Source organism: Chinchilla lanigera, unplaced genomic scaffold, assembly GCF_000276665.1.
Source record: "Chinchilla lanigera isolate Chin_1 unplaced genomic scaffold, ChiLan1.0 scaffold00093, whole genome shotgun sequence".
In the NCBI taxonomy this organism is placed as follows: domain Eukaryota; kingdom Metazoa; phylum Chordata; class Mammalia; order Rodentia; family Chinchillidae; genus Chinchilla; species Chinchilla lanigera.
Genome location: NW_004955494.1, coordinates 3090075 through 3112363, shown reverse-complemented (window position 1 = coordinate 3112363; position 22289 = coordinate 3090075). Strand labels below are relative to the sequence as shown.

At 42.9% G+C, this 22289-nt stretch overlaps 1 protein-coding gene across 1 annotated transcript in view; it reads right to left on the bottom strand.

Moving 5' to 3' along the window:
- Nucleotides 1-1835: 1835 nt before the first annotated feature.
- Kdm7a (lysine (K)-specific demethylase 7A) overlaps nt 1836-22289 on the bottom strand; it is a 92134-nt gene continuing 71680 nt past the window's right edge. The window contains exons 12-21 of the mRNA XM_013504921.1: nt 19968-20057; nt 16634-16843; nt 15229-15353; nt 14903-15057; nt 13435-13532; nt 12838-12986; nt 12494-12702; nt 11139-11224; nt 8741-9014; nt 1836-8243 (exon numbers count right to left, since the gene is read on the bottom strand). Of these exons, the coding sequence (XP_013360375.1) occupies nt 8149-8243; nt 8741-9014; nt 11139-11224; nt 12494-12702; nt 12838-12986; nt 13435-13532; nt 14903-15057; nt 15229-15353; nt 16634-16843; nt 19968-20057 (1491 nt within the window). The 3' untranslated portion in view covers nt 1836-8148. The remainder of the gene's footprint in view (nt 8244-8740; nt 9015-11138; nt 11225-12493; nt 12703-12837; nt 12987-13434; nt 13533-14902; nt 15058-15228; nt 15354-16633; nt 16844-19967; nt 20058-22289) is intronic.

Sequence of the window (22289 nt, the reverse complement as noted above, 5' to 3'; positions counted from 1 at the left end):
GAAACCCTGAGTCTAATTCACTTCTGCTCCTTTGAGTTGTGTGTTGGGTGTTGCGTCCCAGGGATGAGAAGCTAAGTAACACACAGAGGCTGGGGACAGAGGTTGAGAGGAGCCTAGACCGGGAAGGGACGGGATCATGAGAGCCCAGAGGGCAGACAGGAGGACGTGGATGGCCCGGCTCCAGGAGAGGCCTCAGCACCCGAGAACGGCGGGCTTTCCTCCTCCCAGCCTGGGCTGACCCACTTATAGAGCTGAGGGGTGCAGAACGGTGGCAGGTGCCAGCTTCAGCGTGGGAAGGCGGGAGAGGAGGGGCTGCTGCGTGGCCCTCGGGGCCACGGCCGGCGCTGGAAGTCGCCATCTGCTCACCGCCGCACTCTCCACCGGAAGGCAGGCGAGAGGACCTCACAGTGCGCCCAGCTTCCAGGGCAGCGCAGACTCAGAGAGACAGAAGACTTCTGTAAGAAAACGTATTCTCAATCTAAACGGGTGGTGCCCACCAAGAAATGTTTGGAACACAAGCCAGTCCTAAGGGCCATCTCTTCTGCCACTTGACATCGGAACGGGACAGACTTCCGGTCAAAATCTCAGTTCCACGTGCTATTAGTAGGTGAGCCTGGACCCGTGCGTCCTTTACACACTGCGCCTCTTTCTCCTGCGGGACGGAGAAAGCAGGGCCTCCCTCACTGGGGGCTGGGAGGAAGAACCTGTACTTAGTCAGGGCAAAGTGGAATAAAGCACACATGGTGAGGGCTGCTGGGCCAGACCGTGACCCGGCTCTTCACCTAACACCAGGAGCGTTGGGCAGCACGCTGCTGCTGGCGGGACACAGACCCAGGCCGAGTGTCGGGCAAGCAGGTGCTGACGCCCCTCACTTCCATAGAACAGGAGCGCCGAGACGTCGCGACCGACACACCTAGCGTGCGCAGTTTCTTGAGAAAGCAGACTGTTTGGCCGAGGTTTCCGTCACACGTACGCCAGCAGGTGGCTGGGAAGAAAGCGGAGGTGCCAGCTGTCCTGGCAATGCCACAAGGGCAGCTGCAGGGCTCTGGCATCCCTACTCTCACGTGGGGCTGCGGAGGGACGAGCTGCAGTGTCCGGGACTTCTGCTGCCCGGCTCCCACGAGGTTGAGGTCTCCTCCAGAGCCCCGACCACTTCCCGTCTCCCTCCGAGCCTTCCTGGCAGCCCGGGGAGTGCTGGCTGCCCGCGTTCCTCCGTGGCCCAGGCCCCACACCCCACTCCCCAGACCAGCTGAGCCTCACCCATCTCCTCCCTCGTCTGTCTCAGACCTGTGTCCAGAACTCGGGCCCCCTGCTCACTCAGTGTTCACTTGTGTTCTTCGCCTCCCCCGGCAGCTGGGCCATGACAGCTCCTCGTCCTGTTCCCCCCACCACATAGCACACACCTGTGATACTGGGGACTGAACGCAGGGCTGCATCCCTGCCTTTTATTTTTTTAGACAGGGTCTCACTAAGTTGCTCACACTGAGCTTGAAGGTACGATCCTCCTGCCTCAGCCTCCCACGCCTTTGCCCTTTCCAAGGTGCACAAGCCCCATGGCCTGGGCTTGACTGTGCTTGCTATGCACACTGGCACTAGCAGAGTGCCTGGTGCACAAGCTCACCCACGCATCTCCACGTCACAGCCTCACCTTACCAACCCCCTGCTGTGTCTCTCTTTCGGCCGTCACTCCCCCCAGCAGTACAGCTCATGGAACAAGACCGCACATTGCTTCTCAAGCTCAAGTGGTGAGGGGCGGAACACGGCTTTTCGCATTCCCGAACAATTTCCCGAGATTTAACAAGCAGAAAAAGGGAGCAGAAAGTCAGAACTGGATATAGAATTCAGATTTTTTTCTTTCAGAGACACATTTTGTACAACTTTCAACATTAATACTTTCAAACAAAATGAGCAAAAAATACACTGAGTGCTAGGAAAATCAAAACAGAAGTAATACAATTTTAATTTCAATATTTTAAAGTACAGAAATTGAAAAGAATACTAAATACAACTTTAAACAAGTCATTTGTCTTCCCCTATAATAATCAATGTAAGCTACTTAAAGACTTACAAATTCAGAGTAAAACAGAAACAAAATAAATACTGTACACTTTCCCTGCCTGCAGGCAAAAGATGGGAAATACTGTCATGAATCAGAAAAAAATGCTCTTAAAGCTTCTGCATCCCACTCCCCAGCCACACCCCGTTCCACTGCCACACGTGTGCTTCTGTACGCAAAGGACACACATGTGCACACACACTGGCGGCCTACACAGACAAGACACCACCCCACAGACACCCCCGACGAGAAGGCAACAGTCACCTGGGACCATGGGCATAAAGACCAGTAAGGAAAGTCAGTCAGGCTAGCAAAACGTTACTACAAAACTAGTAAATACCATAGCCAACAACTGTCCCCTTTTCAAATTTCACAGTTAAAACCCCTAAAACCAATACTCCCCCTCCCCACCACTACCACCCTCCAACAGCCCCCCAAAAGAAAACTTGCTGAAGCACTGGTAAAGTTAGACATTTCACAGTAATGTGAAAATTCATATTATATAATCTCTTAACATGAACCTTTTCACCCTCTTTCCACAGCATGAAACTGTTATGGCTTAATTTATATTAAAAGTAGAAAAGTCTTTACTGAGGGAAACACGGCCTGCGAGGATGCACGCGCATTTCCAGATCAGTGCTATTTCACACCTAACAACTGCGTGACTTGCTTTCGCAGTCAGAAGCTGTTTTTGGAAAAACTGAGGTTATAGCTTTTGATTCAGTCTAACCATAAACTGTAAGGCCCTTAGTTTGGTTTAGGTTTCTTTTGCAAGATAAAATAACCTTGGGGTTCACTTAGCAAGTTACACCTTAGGTCCCTGACTAAAATGTGGAAGTTGGATGTATGGTTTGTAAAAATAAAATGTTACTTACGAATCTCAGAGGAAAAATGACTCTAGGCAAGGAATCAACTCCTTACTATAGATTTATATTTAATGCTGGTAATTTTTACCAACCAAAATGCATCAAAGAAATATGAGTAGGTATGTCTGGGTTATTTTACTCCTGCAAAACATTATATATTCTAGCACTTATGATCACTGTTTTGGTGAAAAATCTTGGGGGAAAACAGCTGACATACTGAAGAGGAAATGACCAAAATAAAACTGTTGAAAACAAGTTTTCTGTGATTAAGTTCTGTGTATGACTGCTTCCTGAAATAAAGCGAAGTGAATTCAGACTCTCATGGGTCTTGCATAGGTAAACTACTTGGAGGTCAAGGGCTACGTGGTAGCCAGGGTTCATTAGTGAAATAGTGCAGAGCAGATGAGCTTGTTGGAAGAATCACTGAATAGTTTGAAAAAGGTCTGAACAAAAAATGTAAGGCTGCACTTGTTCAGACAAAGCCTTAAGACACTAGAGGGGCACCGAGGTGAGAGGAAGAATCTAACGCAAGGGACTAATCATTCTCTCCTCCCCAGTGAAGAGGGAGAGACGACTACAGAAGAATAAAACCAGTCAATCACAATAAATTAATTGCTTTGGAAATGGGCATTTGCTTCTTAAGGATATTAACTGTTAAGAAGTATTTATGTAAAGCATATCAAGTATTTGACTTACGGTATAATCACTGAAAAACTAAAGGGAGGGTTTTTAGTAAGGCTATATAGGATTAAGATTACATTATGTTCAGCAACGATATAGTGAGTGTAGGAACGCTGCCGTTTTGCACCTGCCTTCAAGGAAGCACATGGCCATGTCCACTACATGACAGGCAGAGGCGGCAGCATCACGTAACGGCGCTGTCCTAGGAAGCAAGACATCAGAGGTCCTGGTCCACTGTGTCCTCAGGCAAATCAATGCCCTATTTGGCTTACACTTCATTCACCTGCTTTCCCTAGGCTAAAGGTTGTGATGCTTAGCCTCAAGATTGCTTCTGGTGAAGAAGTAGCTCATAAAGAGACTGGGGCTCCACTCACTCCACTCCACGCTGGGGTTCAGATCCAGGGCCTCTGCCTGCCAGGCAAGAGCTTCTCTTTACATGGAAGTGATTAGGTTAGTATTTAAGGAAAAAGACAAACTGTCACAAATGTTTAGATTTACATTATGAAGGCCCTATCTCTCTGCATGAAAACTACACTCATTGCTAGAACATTCACTTCCAGCAGCTGCACAGTGGGTTACTCTCAGGGAGTGACCCTGAGTCCCCTTCCCTCCGCTGCTTCAGGGAGCTCTCTCCGCCTAGGCTTCTGTCACCCATCCCAGAACTATCTCCATGGAGTCCCATTTTTCTGACCACTCTGTTTTTACCTCGTCTCGTGAGTGGCTGTTTAATCAATCTCATTTGTTCCACAACTGACTTCACCATATTTAGGACCTGAAGAATATGCCAAATCTGAGGAGCAGCACCATCCTAACTTCTCTTTGAGAAAGATCTACAGGTATCTTTCAGTTACTCTGAATCATGCTCATGTATTTGATGATGAACATTCCCACTCACTATCCATACACTAACTCACTTCTTTTACTTGAAGTGTGGAATCTGACTTCAATTCAGCACCTTGTTAGAGATTCATCAGATTTTTAGGTAGCATGCCTTGCATATATATTTGATATGAAATACGTTTTACAAGTAATAGCAGTTTTCACTTAAAATGTATATAAAGGCGCACTCATCAGTTTTAATGATAGAGTCTACATAACTATGAAGAGTTAATAGATTAAGAAATGCTTTTCTTCACTGGATAGTAAAATAAGCAGTTTTATCCAAACTTAAAAATAAGGAAACTAAGGCCCAGAAAGAGTGACACAAGTTGCATACAGGTTACACAACTGACACATAAATGGTAGATCAGATCAAAACTTGTGTCTTTTTTTTTCTTCCATGCTAAAGCATATCCTCATGTCACTGACATTAAGTTACTAACTTTTGAAATGTTTCTTAAAATTTAAAGAACTTAAATCATTTTTATTTCTACTTCTTCAGTGGTATATTTCAAGTGAAACTAATCAAGTGATGCTTTTTTTTTATATAAATAGGCTCTGTTCTGCTGAAGTTTGCTTAGAAGTAAAAATAATACTGCTAACTTCTTGGAGAAGCCTTTCATAGGCAGAGACCAGAACTGCAACTACAGCACTACCTAGTGCTGGGGACGCAGTACATGTCTGGTAAACACCTGCTGTCTCATAGGAGTAAAGACACCAGAGTACGTTTAAAAAGGCAATCATTAGGATTACTAGAAAAATAGAACAGTATTCGAGCTAAGTAATTACTGATAAACGTGGGCTTGTCTCCTCTCTGAGTTCTAGTTTCAGTCAGAACAGTCAATGTTTTATGCTTCAAAGATAAACTGGTATTTATGAGGTTCCAGGTATTTCTAGGATGCTGAACTGTACTATGAACTGCTAACCTTATATTGTTTACATCATTCATCAGTACCAGGGAGCATAACATTATGGGACACTGTGAATTACAGTACAGAGGATCCAGGGTTGAGTCACTCATTTGAATCAATAGGGAAACTACTATTACTATGAAAAGCTGCATACATTATATTATTATTTTTCAATTCTACATACTTGTATTTGCTTATGACTAGGTAAATGTTACCACTGCAGTTTTCCTAAGTTGCGATGTACAGTTTGTAAGTGAGACTAAGGAAAAGACAAAAGGTTGTGTATTACAGCTGAGCCCAGTTACTGGCAGTAGTTACCTAAAAGTCCAGCCAGTTCCATGAGATAAAGGGAGGCACCACCGCAGGTACCTTTGTCAGAGGTTTGATTAGAAGTCACTGGATCAGTGGCTGAAGTTTTCCCAATCCAGAAAAAGACACATATATTTTCTTATAGTGGTTGCTGAAAGTTTTGTATCTTAACCAGTTAATGAATTAAAACTGCCAACAATGAATCCACAATACTTTCACTTAAAATTCCACATACTAGATACTCAAAAGTAGTGTTTTATCAGCTTTAGGACACAAGATGGATACCAGCCAAAATTTTAATTCATAAAAATAAATTGTTTTAGTTATATAGCTAAGAAAAAAGTAATTAAAAATACTTGAGTTGTGAAAAATATAAAGAAAAAATCCAGATCATGATGGCACTGGAGAAAGAAATTATACTTCTTCTTTCTTAATCCCACTATGGACCACTGTAGACCCATTAGAACAGGGTCTACAGAAAACCAAGACATCACAGTGATATATTATGCAGGAAGGTTAGGGCATCAGTCAAACCTAGATAACTGCACCTGGGCTGAATGTATCCATTTCTGCACTAGTTACAGCATCATGTAGACAGGGCTTAAGTAGGCCGTTCACAGATACTGAAGATTTCCATGAAGTTCTTCTTCCTGACACCCAAATAAAATTCAGACTTCTGGACCAAAATGGCTATCTCATTAGCTCTTTCATAGTTGTCTCATGAAACACGGGAAAAGACAATAAGAAGTGTTCCTCTTTGGAAATATACATTTGAATACAACCATGAAAGATGATGGTATAGATTCTTTTTTCTTAACAATTTAAGTGATCTTTAATACAGACAGAAAATCCCAAGTTAAAAATAAAAAGACAAATGCATTATATAGCCACATTTGTTCTCCATAAAAATAAATTTCATTCTGTTTGCTTGTATTGTCTTTGTAGGAATTTGTAAAATGCTGTATATTCAGACTTGGGAATATTTCCACCTCACCCTCAACAATCATTTACTTTTATACCATGAGAGGGAAAAGGGAAAACAAAAACTCTTATAAGCAACCAAAACCTGACATTCACTAAAAATTGTGCATAAAGGACATAAATGATTACTTTAAAATTCAACCAGATATTTAACCTCAATATGCACTGGCCAAGTTTAGACGGAAATAAATGCAAAGAGCACCCATTTTACTCCAACTCCTTATGAGTAATTCCTTAAAATGTTAAGAAATAAAAAAGTAAACACATACACACACAAGATCTATTCCAACATGCTTGCTTCTATACAACTTAAGATAGTATAATCCTATTATATTACGGCTTATTATGCAGATTTGAATATCCTAAATCAAATCATTCTCAACATATTAGGGTTAGCAAATAAAAGCATCAAAAGATACAACCCTTGCAGCAGGTGCTGGCCCTGTCCTCCAATACCAGTGGTATGAGAAAGGCCCTCTGTACTTACAATGTACTTGAAAAAAACTAGAAACATGACATTTAACCAAACTTATAATACTTTCCCCACAAGTAGGAAGAAGATATTAAAGCTGTTCTCTTTGGGACCCAGATATCATCAGCAAAAATGAAAATGCAAGAAGAAGCCTATTTCCCTATATTCAGAAGAAAACCACAATGTCAAAGGAAATGAGGGACGAGGGGTCTTTTACGGAGCTCTTATGCATTGGCTATGCAAGTGTTTCCCTGCAAAGAGAAGAGTCTTGTCGGGTCATCACAAAATGAGGGGTGCAGAGGGAAGCGGGTGTAAGGGAATCAACCTGGATAACAGTATGCACCTTGGATGTTAGCAAAAGCGAAGCTAATAGCTTATAAAAAACACATGAAATATATAAAATAAAATGATTTTCATATACATCTTAATTTAAAATAATTAATGCATCAAATCCCTGTTTAAGACTTTAACCTGAATATCAAATTTAAGAGTCCAGACTAGTTACTGTTACCGTGGCTCTCCCCACATGTAACACACACACTATCAAAAATAATTTAAAAACCTTCACATTCTTAAATCTAAATTAGTGAGATATTTCTCCAGAAATCTTCCAAATAAATAGCTTTAAAAAAGAAAGAATTTAAAAGCTGTTAACTTTAAAAAAAATCTGTTAAATAAATTATTGATAATTCTTTACCCTACTACTGAAAATAAATCAAGACACTACCAACAAAATGAAATTCAAGCCCTGACAAGAGACCCTTTCCAGTTCAAGGTCTCTTTTTAAGGTTCTACCCCCTCCTCCCTCTCCCACCAGGTCCAGAGTTATTGCTGAGTGGGTGTGGCACAGTGAAGACGCAGCAGCAGGGTCCCTCTGCTCTTCGGGCAGTGTTCCTACTGTCCACGCCAGCTGCTCCAGGCAGGGGTGGCAGAAGCTCCGGGCTCCCGCCCCAGGCTGCTCCAAAGGGAGGCGCAGCTGCCACAGCAGCTCTGTCACACAAAGAAGCGCGCGTGGCCATTTCTGTTCAACTTAAGGATCTTCCCAAGACGCTGTTTGGCTGTTGCCATTCCTTTTTTTGGGCGTTTGCCTAGAAAACATAACGCCATGGTAAGTAATCATGCAAAGCGTACCCTCCAGGCAGCACCAAGAAGATTTGGGAAGGAAGCCTGTGTAGCGTTCTGCACACCCAAGCTGTATTTCTGGACAGCCACTGTGAGAAACCCCTCCTTACGCTCGCACCAGCAGTGGAGCGGGCCGCACACACAATGCTTCAGCAACACGCAGGACTGCAGCTTTATCTCCTCTGAGCCTGCGGTCCACACTCTGCTTTGCCTGCTACCTGTTCTGTCAGGGCTCACGCCTTACCATCCCGTTCCACGCTCCCCCTCCTCCTGAGCCCCAGGAAGCCATTCCGGACCCTCAGGGCTGATCTGGGCATCCTCCAGCTTGGCGCCCTAGTAGGTGGTGCACACTGCTGTTAGAAGGCCATCCAGTGTGCACAAGATGCCAAGCAACTGGGGCACAGAGACTGCACTGCCATCGCGCATCAAGAAAAGACTTGATCCGCAGGTAGATCCCAGTTACCTTTAGTTGCCTGGTTGCTGATAGGTGGTGGATTTGACGCAGGTCGCTTGGTGGGGTGCAGGGGCACTGAAAAGGAGGGTTCACCGGCTGGCCTCTCGGGGCTCAGGCTGCCACTGTTTATCTGGCACACGCCTGCAACCACGCCAGAATTCTGTGTGTACTTTCCACTCGGAAGGCCTGCGCCACCGCTGTCCATACAGTTTCTGCTTTGCACCTTTTGACTTGTTTCTGATGAACCTTCCTTTTTGATGCATTTCTGGCTTCTGCTTAGATCCTGAGGAAGTAAGGAAATGAAGCTGAATTTTTAGAGCTTAATGCATATTTAAGCTCTCTGTACATTAGCAAAGTCAAGAGAGAAAGTCAGTAACTCTGAATTTCGGTTTTCCGAACATGGATTAGCTACAGACCACCTTTTATGACATCCTACCAGTCCACAGTAAACCTAAGCGTCTAGAAGAACTCAGCTCTTAAAGTTACATCGTAACTTAAGAACAAAAAGGGAGAGACAATAACTTAAACAAGCAAAGGTACCCTTCCTGCCATTCCCCCTGCATGGAAGGCACCTCACAGCTCCCACACACCTCCCCTGGTACAACCTGCTAGCTCGTTTACAGCCTCTGTAAGGTTCAGCTACACTGTATTCATTTGCTAGAAAAATCCCCAGAACAGAGCCTCAAGCCTGATTTGTTTTCTTTTTTCTTTTTTTTTTCTTTTTGTTTTGTTTTGTTTTTTGAAACAGTTTCGCTGTAGTTCAGGCTGGCCTTGAACTCACTATGTAGCCCAGGGTGGCCTTGAACTCATGTCAACTTTCCTGCCTCAGCCTCCCAAGTGCTGGGATTACATGCGTGTGCCACCACACCCAGCCCCAAGTTTGAGATTTCTTGAAATGATACTCCTTTTTCAGTCTCCTAAGACTACTTAGTCCAATTTCAGGGGAAAAAAACCCTCCTGATGGATGAGTCTTGAACTTATAGGTCATGACCAGAATTAAAAAAGGATAGGATTAGGAACTGAGGATGTAGCTCAGGGGTACAGCACTTCCATGCATGAGGCCCTGGATTCAATCCCTAGCACTGCCAAAAAATAAGAGAGAGACTAGATTCGAATAAAGCACACTGTGATATGATGGTCCATTAAACTAGCTGAACTTGTGTGTGACAGACAGACATAAACACATCTGTCATAATCAGTTTCAAAACCAGTATTAAACATAGACTTCGTTTAAATTAGTCTTGCAAATAAATATTCATGCGCAGCAACAAACAAGTGCTGATGTACCCGCCACCCTTACTCTCTCTCGATCACAGGCAAAAGAAATTTAGTTTTCTGGGCTGTGACCCCACTAATCACATGTGCTCTGCTTCTTCACTGTCAGACAACTGCAGAAACAACATCCACAGAGCTTATTTTAGCACCGAATCCTCCAATGCTGCGAGGTGACAATTCCACGCCAAGCCCTTTTTTAAGAGTGGCCATCGTGTCCCCGCCTCTTGCTCTCCCCCAGCATTTCTTCAGACACATTCTAAATTCAAATCCTCAGAGAGAGGCAGCCAAGGACGCTGGCTCCCGCTGGTTTCCTTTCCCTGCATGTGCTCGGGGTGGGGAGTCTGTGCCCCTCTGCTGCGTGACAATGCTGATCCCTTCTTTGGCCCCCACCTTCCAAGGTTGGCAGCAAAAGGTCCTATCATTTTCTTTGGCTGGTGCTGCTGGTAACGTTTTAGTTTTTTAAAAAATCCCCCTTTGGGTTTATTTGTGTGGTACGAGCATTAATATGATGGGATCCTAAGACATCTAGTTTCTTCTCTTCCAGCAAAGGTTCTTAATCCGGAGTCAAGAGGGAGCCAGGGGTGGGGACAGCACCAACCATACCCAAAATGCAGCATTTATGATGAACGTTTTTCTGAAAGAGGATCTATAACTTCCATTAAATCCTCAAAGAAATTTAGTACCTAGAATGTTCAAGAGACAATGTCAGAGGTTAAAATGGAGATGTTTTCTCCTTATACTTTTCACTCTAACCAGGTACAACCTACAGGAGCCTGCAGCCGGGTTTCCCCACTGCCCTGAGGAAGCCGCTCTGTCCAGCTCACACTCCAGCCTGAGCCACTCAGCAGTCATCAGAATCCCTAAAAACACACAGTGCTTCACATGTGCATTGAATTGTAACTTTTTACTTTCCTAGAGCTACAAGTTGATAGCCAGTTATAATTTTATAAGAAAGTAAAAATGAAATTAATAACAATTCAAATCTCCTTTTAATAATTCAACCTTTGAAGCCAGGGCTGGGAGGCTGAGGCAGGAAGATCACAAGTTTGAAGCCAGCCTAAACTACACTGTGAGACCTTTTCTCAAAAAAAAAAAAAATTAAGTATTAAAAAATTTCAATCTCTGAGTATACCTGAGGATTAAATCTGGACGTTCTATCAATTTGTTTAATCCAAGAAGAAGTCTTCAAGTCTTGATCTTCAGTCTTGACATAAGATCCTAGAGAGAAGTTTCAATTCAGTTATCTTTGCACACATGTGATATTAAAGAACAAAATTAGCCTAATGCTTAAAACTGAAAGCAGTTTTATTTTGACATTTCATTAAAAAATATATTAACTCTTTACATGTTTCCTCACATACTTCACTTTCACTACACTTTTTCCTCTCAAAAATCGCCTGCTCACAATGAACTTGCTGTTTCTCGTCACTCTGTCTTTTACACACAGGTTTTGGGCCAGGCGCTGGGAGGCCAGGCGCCAAACCTGCTGGCTATGTGTTGCTGATGGGAAACCAAACACAATCTACTCTAACATTAGCACATTTTCCCATATAGAATAAAGGCAGGTGCTTGCCTGAATTTCCATAAAAGTTTTCTCTTTTAAGTAACAGAAAATATTACAGAAACACAAAATGGGAGCATTGGAAAGATAGGCAAACCCAAATTTAAGCTTTATCTGTTTCATTACTAACGCAACTTCAGGCGAGTTATTCACTCTTTTCAAACTTCAGTTTCCTCTCACACAATAAGCAAAGACTTTGGGATCAGACTGTTCTGGGTTCAGATCCCAACGGCTTTGGGTAATAGCTGTGTAGAGTGCAGACAAGTTAAATTAATTTCACTAAGTCTTCTTTCTTTCACCTGTAAAATGGGACTGACAATAGCGAGCCCATACATGTTTCAAGAATTAAGTGAAGTGGGTATCAAGTTTCCGGGACATAGCTGACCCCTAATCATGCAGAACTGAACGCGAATGTTACACGGGCATTCGATTTTAAGATAGTAGCATCTTCTCCCCAAGCCTCAGACTTTTGGGGAAACAATTTTTCCCCAAAGGCATAGAGAAGAAAACAGTAAGTGACATCACTGATATGCCACTGCGTCAGCTCTTTTGCTAACACCTCCTCTTCAAGGAGGAGAAAGGATGCCCTCCACAAGAAGACACAACTCAAAACTTTCTTTCTCTCTCATGAAAGGAAAAAGGGTTGAATGTTCTGGTTTTGCACGTCACTTAAGGGACTGAACATCCCTCCACCTGGTCAAGCTGCTGATGGAAGGGAAATAATACTGTCTTGCAGGAGCAGTGGTAGGACTCTGCCAGTGAACACAATTCCCAGTCCAGGTAATTTACATTCTTACTTCTGATGCCTGCATCTCATGTGTAATAAACAGTCCTTATTTGCATAAAACCCTAATCTAAACTAGAATTACAGCACTAGTAATAGGGATCATGCTACTTTTCAGATACTGATAAATTATGTTTCTTACCGCATTCCACCGGTTTATCATAGCGATACGACTGCCTAACCTCATGGTTACTGCTGCGGCAACTGCTGGGGTCTTCGGGAGAGGTCCTTGCACCACTGTAGTCTGTGCTTTGCATTTGCCTTTGTAAACATGTGGAATAGTGCAACCCTGCCATGGACAGCATGCCCTGAATAGCTTCTTCCTCTGTGCTCGTCGAGGTAGGACACTCCCTAAGGGGCAGGTGAGCCAAAAAGGCCAGAGTTTATTTTTTCTGATGATACATTTAGTAAAATTTAAAACAAACGAAACAGTTTTCATAACACCTACACCAAATCTAAAACAACTGCTACCACTAATAAGCCTACCTTCTAACTGGAACTTCACTTCGAGATGGCTTCTGACTCTTTTGAAGGAAGTTCTTCATCACATTAGATTCCTCCTTAAAGTTTGATGTTACTTCTTGTTTCTTTTCATCACCTGAACTTTCAGATTCTTCAGTGGTAAAATTAATTTTCTGAGATAATAAATATTTAAATGGAAACAAAGCTATATGAGAAACTGGCCAACGCTGTACGGATTAATCCAAAAAAGACCATCTAGAGAAAGTCAGAATCTTAATTATCATGGAATTACTTCTGTGTTTCATATGAACATCTTTAGTAACTATAGTAACATGCTACCTGAATTAAAAACACACAGCACAGGCTTTCTGTAAGGTAAAATATAACCTGTGAGAAATATGTGCATCATAACAACAGTATGCACAGAAGCACCTCTCCCTGTTAATCTGTTGAGCGGTACAGCACGGTGCGTGTATGCGATCTTCACTGCAGGAAGACCACGTGCTGCACAGTCAGAGCCGAGCTCTGGGAGAGCTGTCATGTGCTGTCCTCCCAGGTGAAGACGCGTGAGCATTCACCTTCCCACTAAGTAACACACATGTCACAGGGCTGCAAGCATACCAGTGCAGTGCAATCAGGTCCAGAGTCTTCTGAATCAGAAATATCAGAATATTCTGATGATCTATTCCTGAGTTCTGACTTCACACTTGTAAAAAGCCCTGATGAAGATGGGAAAGAGGGAAAAAGACAGTCATTAATCAGAACTTGCTGAACAAGATGACAAGGCAATCTCTCAGGTCTGCCCAGCCTCATGATGCCTCTGTCTCCTCACCCTATCCGCCTCTTACACTGCTATTATTCTCTCCCTTTGATTCCTCCCAAGGTCTCTCCCTAATTGGCCAAGTTACAGGCTTAAGTACATTCTGGAAACCTTTGTAGTAGTTACTGAGTATGATTATACATTCCTTGAGTGGGCTGACTGTATTTCCTTGCAGAGACCAACTTGAAAACTAAAATTAGGGCTGGGCAGAGGCTGAGGCAGGAGGATCGTTGCAAGTTCAAGGCCAGCATGGGCTACAAAGTGAGCTCAAGGCCAGCCTGAACTGCATAGGAAGACCTTGTCTCAAAAGAAAAAAAAAAACTAAAATTAGGGGTGGAGGTGTAGCTCAGTGGTAAAGCACTTGCCTAGCACATGAGAGGCCCTAGCTGTAAGATGCTTTTCCCTTTCCTTTTTGTACTAGTGTTCTCAACAGAAAACAGAAAGGTAACTCTTCTAAATGCAATCGTAGACACCGTGAGTTCGGCAAGCTTCTATGAGCTCTCCTACCTGCATGCCACAGAGCAAGTGTTTCATCAGTTCTTGCCGGTGAGCTGCCTTTTCCCTAGCTGCAGAGTAACCAGCTACAAGGACGGTATGTACAGTTCTTGGAATTAGCTAGAACTGAGGAATTCAACATGGATGGAATAATATTTGTCCTCTGCAACATTTACTCATCCAACTACTCAAATTTTTAACTATTTTTACAATGGAAGGGTATATGGAGGTCTTGAAAATATTGAAAAGTTGAGACTTTACTCAAGAAAGAAAGCTCTCAAGGAGAGGGAGGAGTTAGTATGCCATCTGATATTGCTAACTTCATTTGATGACAACCAACTAACGACCCAGTAGAGACATTCTTGTCAATAGTCGAGGGCAGTCACAGCATATAGATTTCCTAATAGCTTCTGATCAGCCAGATCATACATATCCTAATTCTGAAAACCATATACCTGGGAGCGAAAAATATATATGAAATTACATTACATCTGAAACTTAATTTTGTAGAGGCCATAAGGCCATAAAAGATAGGAGCTTTCATGAGACCCTTTAAAACTGGACTAGACCTGGGTCTCACTGGCCTGCACCTCCCTGGCCGCGACACTGCATTCAGCACTTCCCTGAGGGGGAGCTAACACAGACTTCAGAGTTTTCGACAGTGTATTTTCAGTCCTAATACAAATTTAAGAACTTTCAAAGTAGCAAGTTTCTTTACCCACTGTCACATTAATAACGAACAGAACTTTGAGAAGACCGTTACAACAAACGTACTGCTGAGTGGTTTCGGAGGTTCTTCCCTTTCCGGCCCCTCTATTTCTGAGCTCGCTTCGGTCTTCACGCGGGCCTTTCTTGTCCTTCCCTTATCGTCTTCACTCTCACTGTCTGCCGTATAAAGACTCTGATCTGCGAAGGGCTGCCTCTCATCCCTGCAGCACGGGCAAAGCAGGCAGTCAGAAGCTGTACGGGGCTACGTGCGCCCGCGCCCTCCCTCTTCCCTCACCCAATGAAGAACCGAGAACTTTCCCTGCACGGCAGCGTGCAACAACAGCACGGATTAGGGGCTAAATGAGCAGGGGAATCCACGACAAACTACATACTTAATTATTCTCCCATTCGTCAGCAGCAATCGCAGATCATTATCTTTCGCTCTCCACTCAGGCACCGTGGAAGATGGTTGGAGATGTTTGTTGAATTTTCCATTCAGTTTTGAGCTCAACGTGTCCTTAAAGTATGAAAACAGAACTGACTTATTCTCCACCCTCAGGAGTAACTAGGGCAGTGCCCCACCGGGCTCTCAGCCCTTCCTCATGTATGCCAGAGACCCTCGGGCCGAAGGGCAAGGACCGCTAGTCTTTCAGGAGGGCCATCAGTGATAAAATACCTTCGGCAAAGTAGAATACGAAGCCCACATAAAGCAGTTTCACGCTTTCAGAAGCCGAGAGCCAGAACAGCACTGCGTTAGGTATCCGTGCGCTGTTTCCTGGCTTCCTCCCAATACAGGGTGAAGCGCAGGGTTCAGCTCCAGGCTTCCCACGCACCCTGGCCTCAACCTCCCACAAGGCACTGTCAGAGCCACACTGCTGTCACGAGCCACAGGCCGCTACGTGACACAAAGAGATGACAGGGCTTTTTTAATGTATTAAAAGTATTTTCTTTTGGGGGTGATCTTTTAATTATAAACAGAGCCTCTCATAATAAGCTAGATCTTTCCCAGATTGCTATGGGTTATGTTTAGAATAATACATTTTTTTCTGTAATTACTGTATTTCAAATTCAAGATACTTAAGAAGGTTATGATTTTTGTGTAACCTAAAATTTTAATCCAGAGCTACCTCCATCTCACTCGCTTCCGAGTCCTGCTCCTCCTCTGCCTGGACGCAGATCTCACAAACTCACAGCATCTTTACCAAGCTGCTCACACTGATTTCACCCCACTCCCACGCACCCCTCCGTCCAGCACCAGCGCTTCTACTCTGACGGACTGATTCTGGTCTCCAGCCCAGAGCAGCCAGGTGGTGCTGCCAGCCCCAAGACAGCTTTCTGCGTCCCTCTTCCTCTGCCTGTAACGTACTTCCTCACAGCTCTGTAGCCAGCTGACTTCTTGTTCAGTGTCAGCTCAAACATCAGCCCTGAGAGGCTCTCTGACACTTCTTCCCACCGCTCGGGTGCCCTGTGGGCCCTTTCAGAACACCCAGCACCGGAAATGATACAGCTTAGTATCTGTCTTCCCCGCTCCCCATGAAAGCTCACAAGCTCTGCGCGAACTTCTCCAGAGAGGACACGAGTACCTGGTACTTGGTGAACACTCGGAAAACACATTAGCAAAGGCAGGAGGCCTGGTGAGACAAGGCCCCCTGCCCTGCCCAGACCTAAGTACTAGCTAACGCCTGCAAGTCTCCAGCAAAGGACAGACAAGGAGAACACGCAGCCTGGAACCGTTGCTACCCTTTGAAGAACCTCAGGGACAGCGCACTTTCTCGTCTCTGGAAACACGCTACTTGCCTCTTCCCACGGGCACATCTCCAGTCTCTTGAGGACCTCCCTCGTGTGGAGCTCCAGGATGTCCAGGTTGGAAGGGGTTCGGACACTGTGATCCCGGAGCTTCCTCATCTTCCGTCGGGAATGGTACGGGGAAGTTGCTTCATTTGAGGACCGTGAAACTGGACACACAGTAGGAATTCCCTGAGATTTAACTGGTTTGCCATTTTCTTCCTTTAGGAATTAAATTAGGGGATGTTTTATGATGAGACTGTTATATAGTCTAAATAATCAACCATAAAAATATTTTAGGAAACAAAAACCATTCCATTTAATCATAGAAAAAGACCAAATCAAAGCCTCAGCTTTCCTGAGACCTTTATTCCCTTCTCTCCTCTCTAGAATACACTCCTCTCTAGTAAACACTTTCCTTGATTTTCAATATAAGATTAAGGGCTATAGAATCCCACTCTGTGGACCTCACCTTCTAAAAAGAATGGAGCCTGTAGAATTTCATTAATATTTCAAACTACAAATTTTAATGACTCAAAATCTACATTGATGATGTAAAAACAACCACTGTTCTGCTTACTTTCTTCTTCTTTTGTTTTCTGAGATACAGTGTCACTCACTACATAGCCCAGGCTGGCCTCAAACTCCCAGAGATTCTCCTGTCTCAGCCTCCTGAGTGCTGGGAGTACAGGCATGCACCACCATGCCCTGCCCACTATCCTGCTGTCTTTTATGAATTTGACAATTCAAGGGACCTCACATAAGTGGGATTATATACGCTCTGCCCTTTTGTGAGCTGTTTGTTCCACTCAGCAAAATATATACTTTGCAAAGCTCATCCACACTGTGTCAGCATTTCCTCCTTTTAGTGCGTACTGCATGTACCACACTCTGTTCAGCCATTTATCCACTGACAGAGCCTTAGATTACTCCCTCCTTCTGGCTCGTGAGAATAATACGGCTATGAACATGGTACACACAGATCTGCGAGTCTGCTTCTAATTATTCTAGGTATATGGCGAGCGCCTGAATTCTTACAAATGTGTCTTCTCCCCAGTGTTCTAAATTTCTATATACCATACTTTGACTGCTCTCAGCTTTAGATACTACTGAATTCCTACTACAGAAGATACAGTTTTGACCCTCATACTTCTAAACCTACCCACACTGCTCTTTCCTTAAATATTCAGTACTTAAACTGGACTCAGCGAAAACTGTGGATACCCAGTACCACGTAACATATTATTCTCACATTGTACTCTTATACATACTTTTTTTTTTTTGGTTGCTGTTTTGTCTGAGACAAGGTCTCTATGTAGTTCAGGTTGACCCTGAACTTAATATGTAGTCCAGGGTGGCCTCAAACTCACACTGATCCTCCTGCCTCCGCCTCCCGAAGGCTGGGATTACAGGCGTGTGCCACCAAGCCTGGCTTTTATATGTCCTTTGATTTTTCCCTTGAGTTAAAAATTGCCTAACTCCCCAACTCTTTTGTTTTCTATGTATGAGGTGTGATCAAAAAGCACAGGAAATGTTTAAATACTTTTTAAAAACCTATCACAGTGAAGGCACATTGCCATTTACCTTCCCCGCAGAATATTCCTCCAGGGTTTGAACGCACTTATGCTCTTGTTCTTAGCACTTCCTGTTCCCTGTGTGTCTTTAGTTGCGGCGCCATGGCCGCCATGACGCCCTGACTCAGATTCAAGGCTTCCCTTCCATGGTCATTTGACTTTGGGGAGAGCCAGCACAGTGCTAGATCCAGTGACTAAGGTGGGTGAGGTCACAGCATCGTGTTTTTATTTCACAGAAATTGCCATAAATATATGTTTAATGAGGCATGGCCAAAAAATACAGTAAACATTTAAATAAAACAATTATTATAGGGGCTGGGGATTTAGCTCAGCGGCACAGCGCCTGCCTGGCAAGCGCAAGGTCGTGAGTTCGGTTCCCGGTACCAGAGAAAAACCAAAAACCAAAAAGCAAAACAAACAAACAAAAAAAACAAAAAAACAAAACAATTATTATAGTAAAGAGTTCTTTACCATTAATCCCCTTCAAAATGCTTAAAATATTCCCCCACACTTCAAACACAGTCCTGCTCTTGGCAATGTGTGTTTTGCTCTAATAAACTTTTTAAAATTTCAACTCTCGCCATATTTTTTATTTATCTCTATTCCCCAAATTCACCTTCAGAATAGGCAACCACTCAGACATATTAGGTAATCACCAAATTTATATTTTTGAGGACATCTCTTCTGCACAGAATCGCCAGATAAAACTTACGACACCCACCTACACTTTCATTCCAGGGAAATAACAGACAGAGAGCCTTTCATTCCCCTGATCCACCCGAACCTAGGTGCTCTCTGGACCAGTCCTCGTGTTCTCGTGGGAGTCTGTAATACCAGATGGACACACCTCCATCCACGACCGTCCCATCTATCCAGCTATTATCTTACCTCCCTTAGTAAAGATTTATAGAATTTTTTTTCACAGACTCAGCCTTTTCTTATTGAGTTTGTACTTAGTTTTGGTTGTTATTGTGCAGGAGATTTATATTTTTACATCTATATTTTAAGATTATATATGATTTTTATACTAAACCCACTTATATGTAACTACTGTTGCTTTTTCTACTGTACCCGAAGACTCATGAACAATTTATCCCACCCGTGGATACTAAAGCTAGCATTTTAATTTCTCCTAGATCTGTACCTCTTGCCACTCCTTAACCCCAGCCCTAGTGTAAGATGTTAAATTACCAGTTGGTCTCCATTCCTCCACTGACTCAAAAACAACACACAGCTTTACTTGAAAACCTCCTTTATTTAAATACCTAGAGAGCTCTTAATTAATAAATTCAAACACCTGGGCACAGACTCTGCGGGCCTTCATCCAAGGCCTTCACCTTGCCAGCCGCCCTGGGGTATCCAGCCTCCTCATCCGGCCCCACTACTATCGCCCTTCTTTCTAGCCCAGCTTCACCTGCCTTTACTCAGGCACCTTAGTTTTTTCTCTTGTTGTAACTACTTAACATACATTCACCTCTGATGAGCTGAAATTGATTGCATCTGAAAAGTGAACTGATTACTCTTTTTTTTATTTTTTTCACTAACCTGACGTAACGTGGTACCTGCTTCCTCACTGTTTTGTTACTTCACTACAACATAATATTCTAAATTTCTCTCCAGGACTTGAAAAGCCGGAAACCCGCGACCCTGTCTGAGATTCAGCTCACTGTTGCTCTAACTGTGCCAGCTCTTTCACTGTCTGCAGTAGTGGGAGATCCGTCTGCTTTTCAAGACACAGAGTACCAAGCATTTAGATGCGTTTCTCCTCTTACCTCTATTGCTCGAATTACTTTAGAAAGTTCCTTAATAAGATGTCCAGGTCTAATATTGTCTGGAATTTCAAAGGCATGTTCAGATACAAGCTGTATTAATGAAGACAAGAAAACCAAAATTATTTACATTTTAATATGCAAAAACTAACCTCATGAACACATTTTTGGTTCTCTAGCAAACCTCATGAACACATTTGGGTTCTCTAGCCTTTACAGACACAGCTAGATAGCAGGAAGCCCGGTCTCAGAGTTCATGGAGTCGGGATTAAAATAATTTCTAAGAAGAGCTTCATTATCATATAAAATCCTCCCAGCTGAGTTAAAAATGGACTTGTCTCACAGTTTATTTTGCTTTATATTAAGAACCTTGTACTCTATGCACTTCAAATCATACTGTGCTCCCACAACTATCAGTAGCTAAATTAAGCATAACATTTAATTCACAATATGTAAAAAATCTTTATGGGAAACACAGGCACTTAAATAACCCTAGTTTCTTATGCAAAGTTTAATTTGAATAATTTTAGTAAACTTTTTCTTTTAATAGTCAAAATGGGAAGACGATATCATCAATAGGGGCAAGGAACTAATAAGTGAGTTATGTATCTACTGAACTGAAAGCTGTCATTATTTTTATGTCTATTTTCCAGTATTAATCTCTGTATCTAAGAACATTTTCGTTTTTTAAGGCACACTCAAGATAGTAGAACTTCTATTTTATTTTAGCATAATCTGTTAAATTATCAACAGTAATATTAATGGGGCTAATTCTGTGTTTTGATGTGCTAAGTACTTTATGAGTATTACTTCATTTAACCTCTTCAATAACAGTATGACATAAATACTACAGATGGAACCTTCTTTATCTGAAATGCTCGGGACCGGAAGTGTTCTGGATTCCAGAGCACTTTGGATTTCAGGTATCCTGATTAGGAAATGCTCAACCTATAAATTATTCCCATTTTACCACTGAGGGAGCTGAGCCACAAAGGTCAGGTAATGTATCCACAGTCACACAGCTAATTCGTAATGCGGCTGAGATTTGAAGCCGAACAGCTAATTCTAGAAGCTCTTAACACTATGTTGAGCTTCCTCTCATCTTACAACAGATATAACACAGTTAAATGTAGACATGGCTTTAAAAATGCACCTCAAACGCATTTTTAAATTAACAATAACATTAACAATATTCATAGATGGTAACAAATTTGCTATGCATCGAAATCACCTATTAGGTTTTCAGATTCAGACCTGTTCCAGATCTACTGAAGCAGAATCTCTAGAGGAGGATACAGGGATTTTTAGAAAATCTCTATGGGCAATGCTGATAAACATGCATTTGTGGACCACCTGCCTAAAGCCTCCAACAGAAAATGAAGTTTTTGAAATATATGCTTTATTCTGTTTTTATCTTGTTATACGGTTTTCTGTTTTGTTTTTTTTTTTCCAGTACCAGGAATCGAACTCACGGAGTCGCACTTGCCAGGCAGGCACTGTGCCGCTGAGCTAAATCCCCAGCCCCTATATGGTTGTTAATTTGCTTAGAATTTTCCTTGTCATTTAGACAAGGAAGTCTTTGACAGTGGAAGATACAATTTTTATTTTATGAATGTTTCCACAGGACCTTGCTCTAATGGATATGTAGCAAATGAATTTTAAAAAGTATAAAATTATTGGAATTGCAGCCTGTTAATTATTGTCTCCTAATATTTCTTAGGAGCAGAATTTTTAAAGCAGACATTCAAGAAATACAGAAATAGGCAATTCATTTGAGATTCTTCCTGTCTCTCAGGAACTATTCCTATTCCCCATTCCCCCATTCAAATTCTCCAATAAATTTTCCTACCCTTAAAAAAATCAACAAATATGGAGATGCACTATCATCTACTAAAGTATTATGTGCAACCCCTCCAGGGGGCTGGAGTAAAGATGAGATGGTGCCTGTTGTTTTCATTGCTCATGCACCTAGGGGAGGAAAGGTACCACTAGAGTGCAGATACCACTCTGTATTATTAGTTTTAAGACCACTAGCACAGGAATTTCTTCTGAAAGTATAAGGAAGAAAACGGTAGCTCCATATGAAGATCTAGGATGACTTTTTTTTTTTGAGACAAGGTCTCACGATGCAGCTCAGGCTTGGGTGACCTCTTGGAAGTGGAGGTGCTCAAGGGCTAACAACTTCCTGCAAATGGAAAGTTCATGCTCAAACCATGCCTCCCACCTTTCCCTCGTGTTCTACACATCTAGCAGACTGGAAGACCAAAGGCTGGCCCTTCCAGAGACTAGCTTCCTGTTCTAGCACCACCAATTTCCCCGGACAAG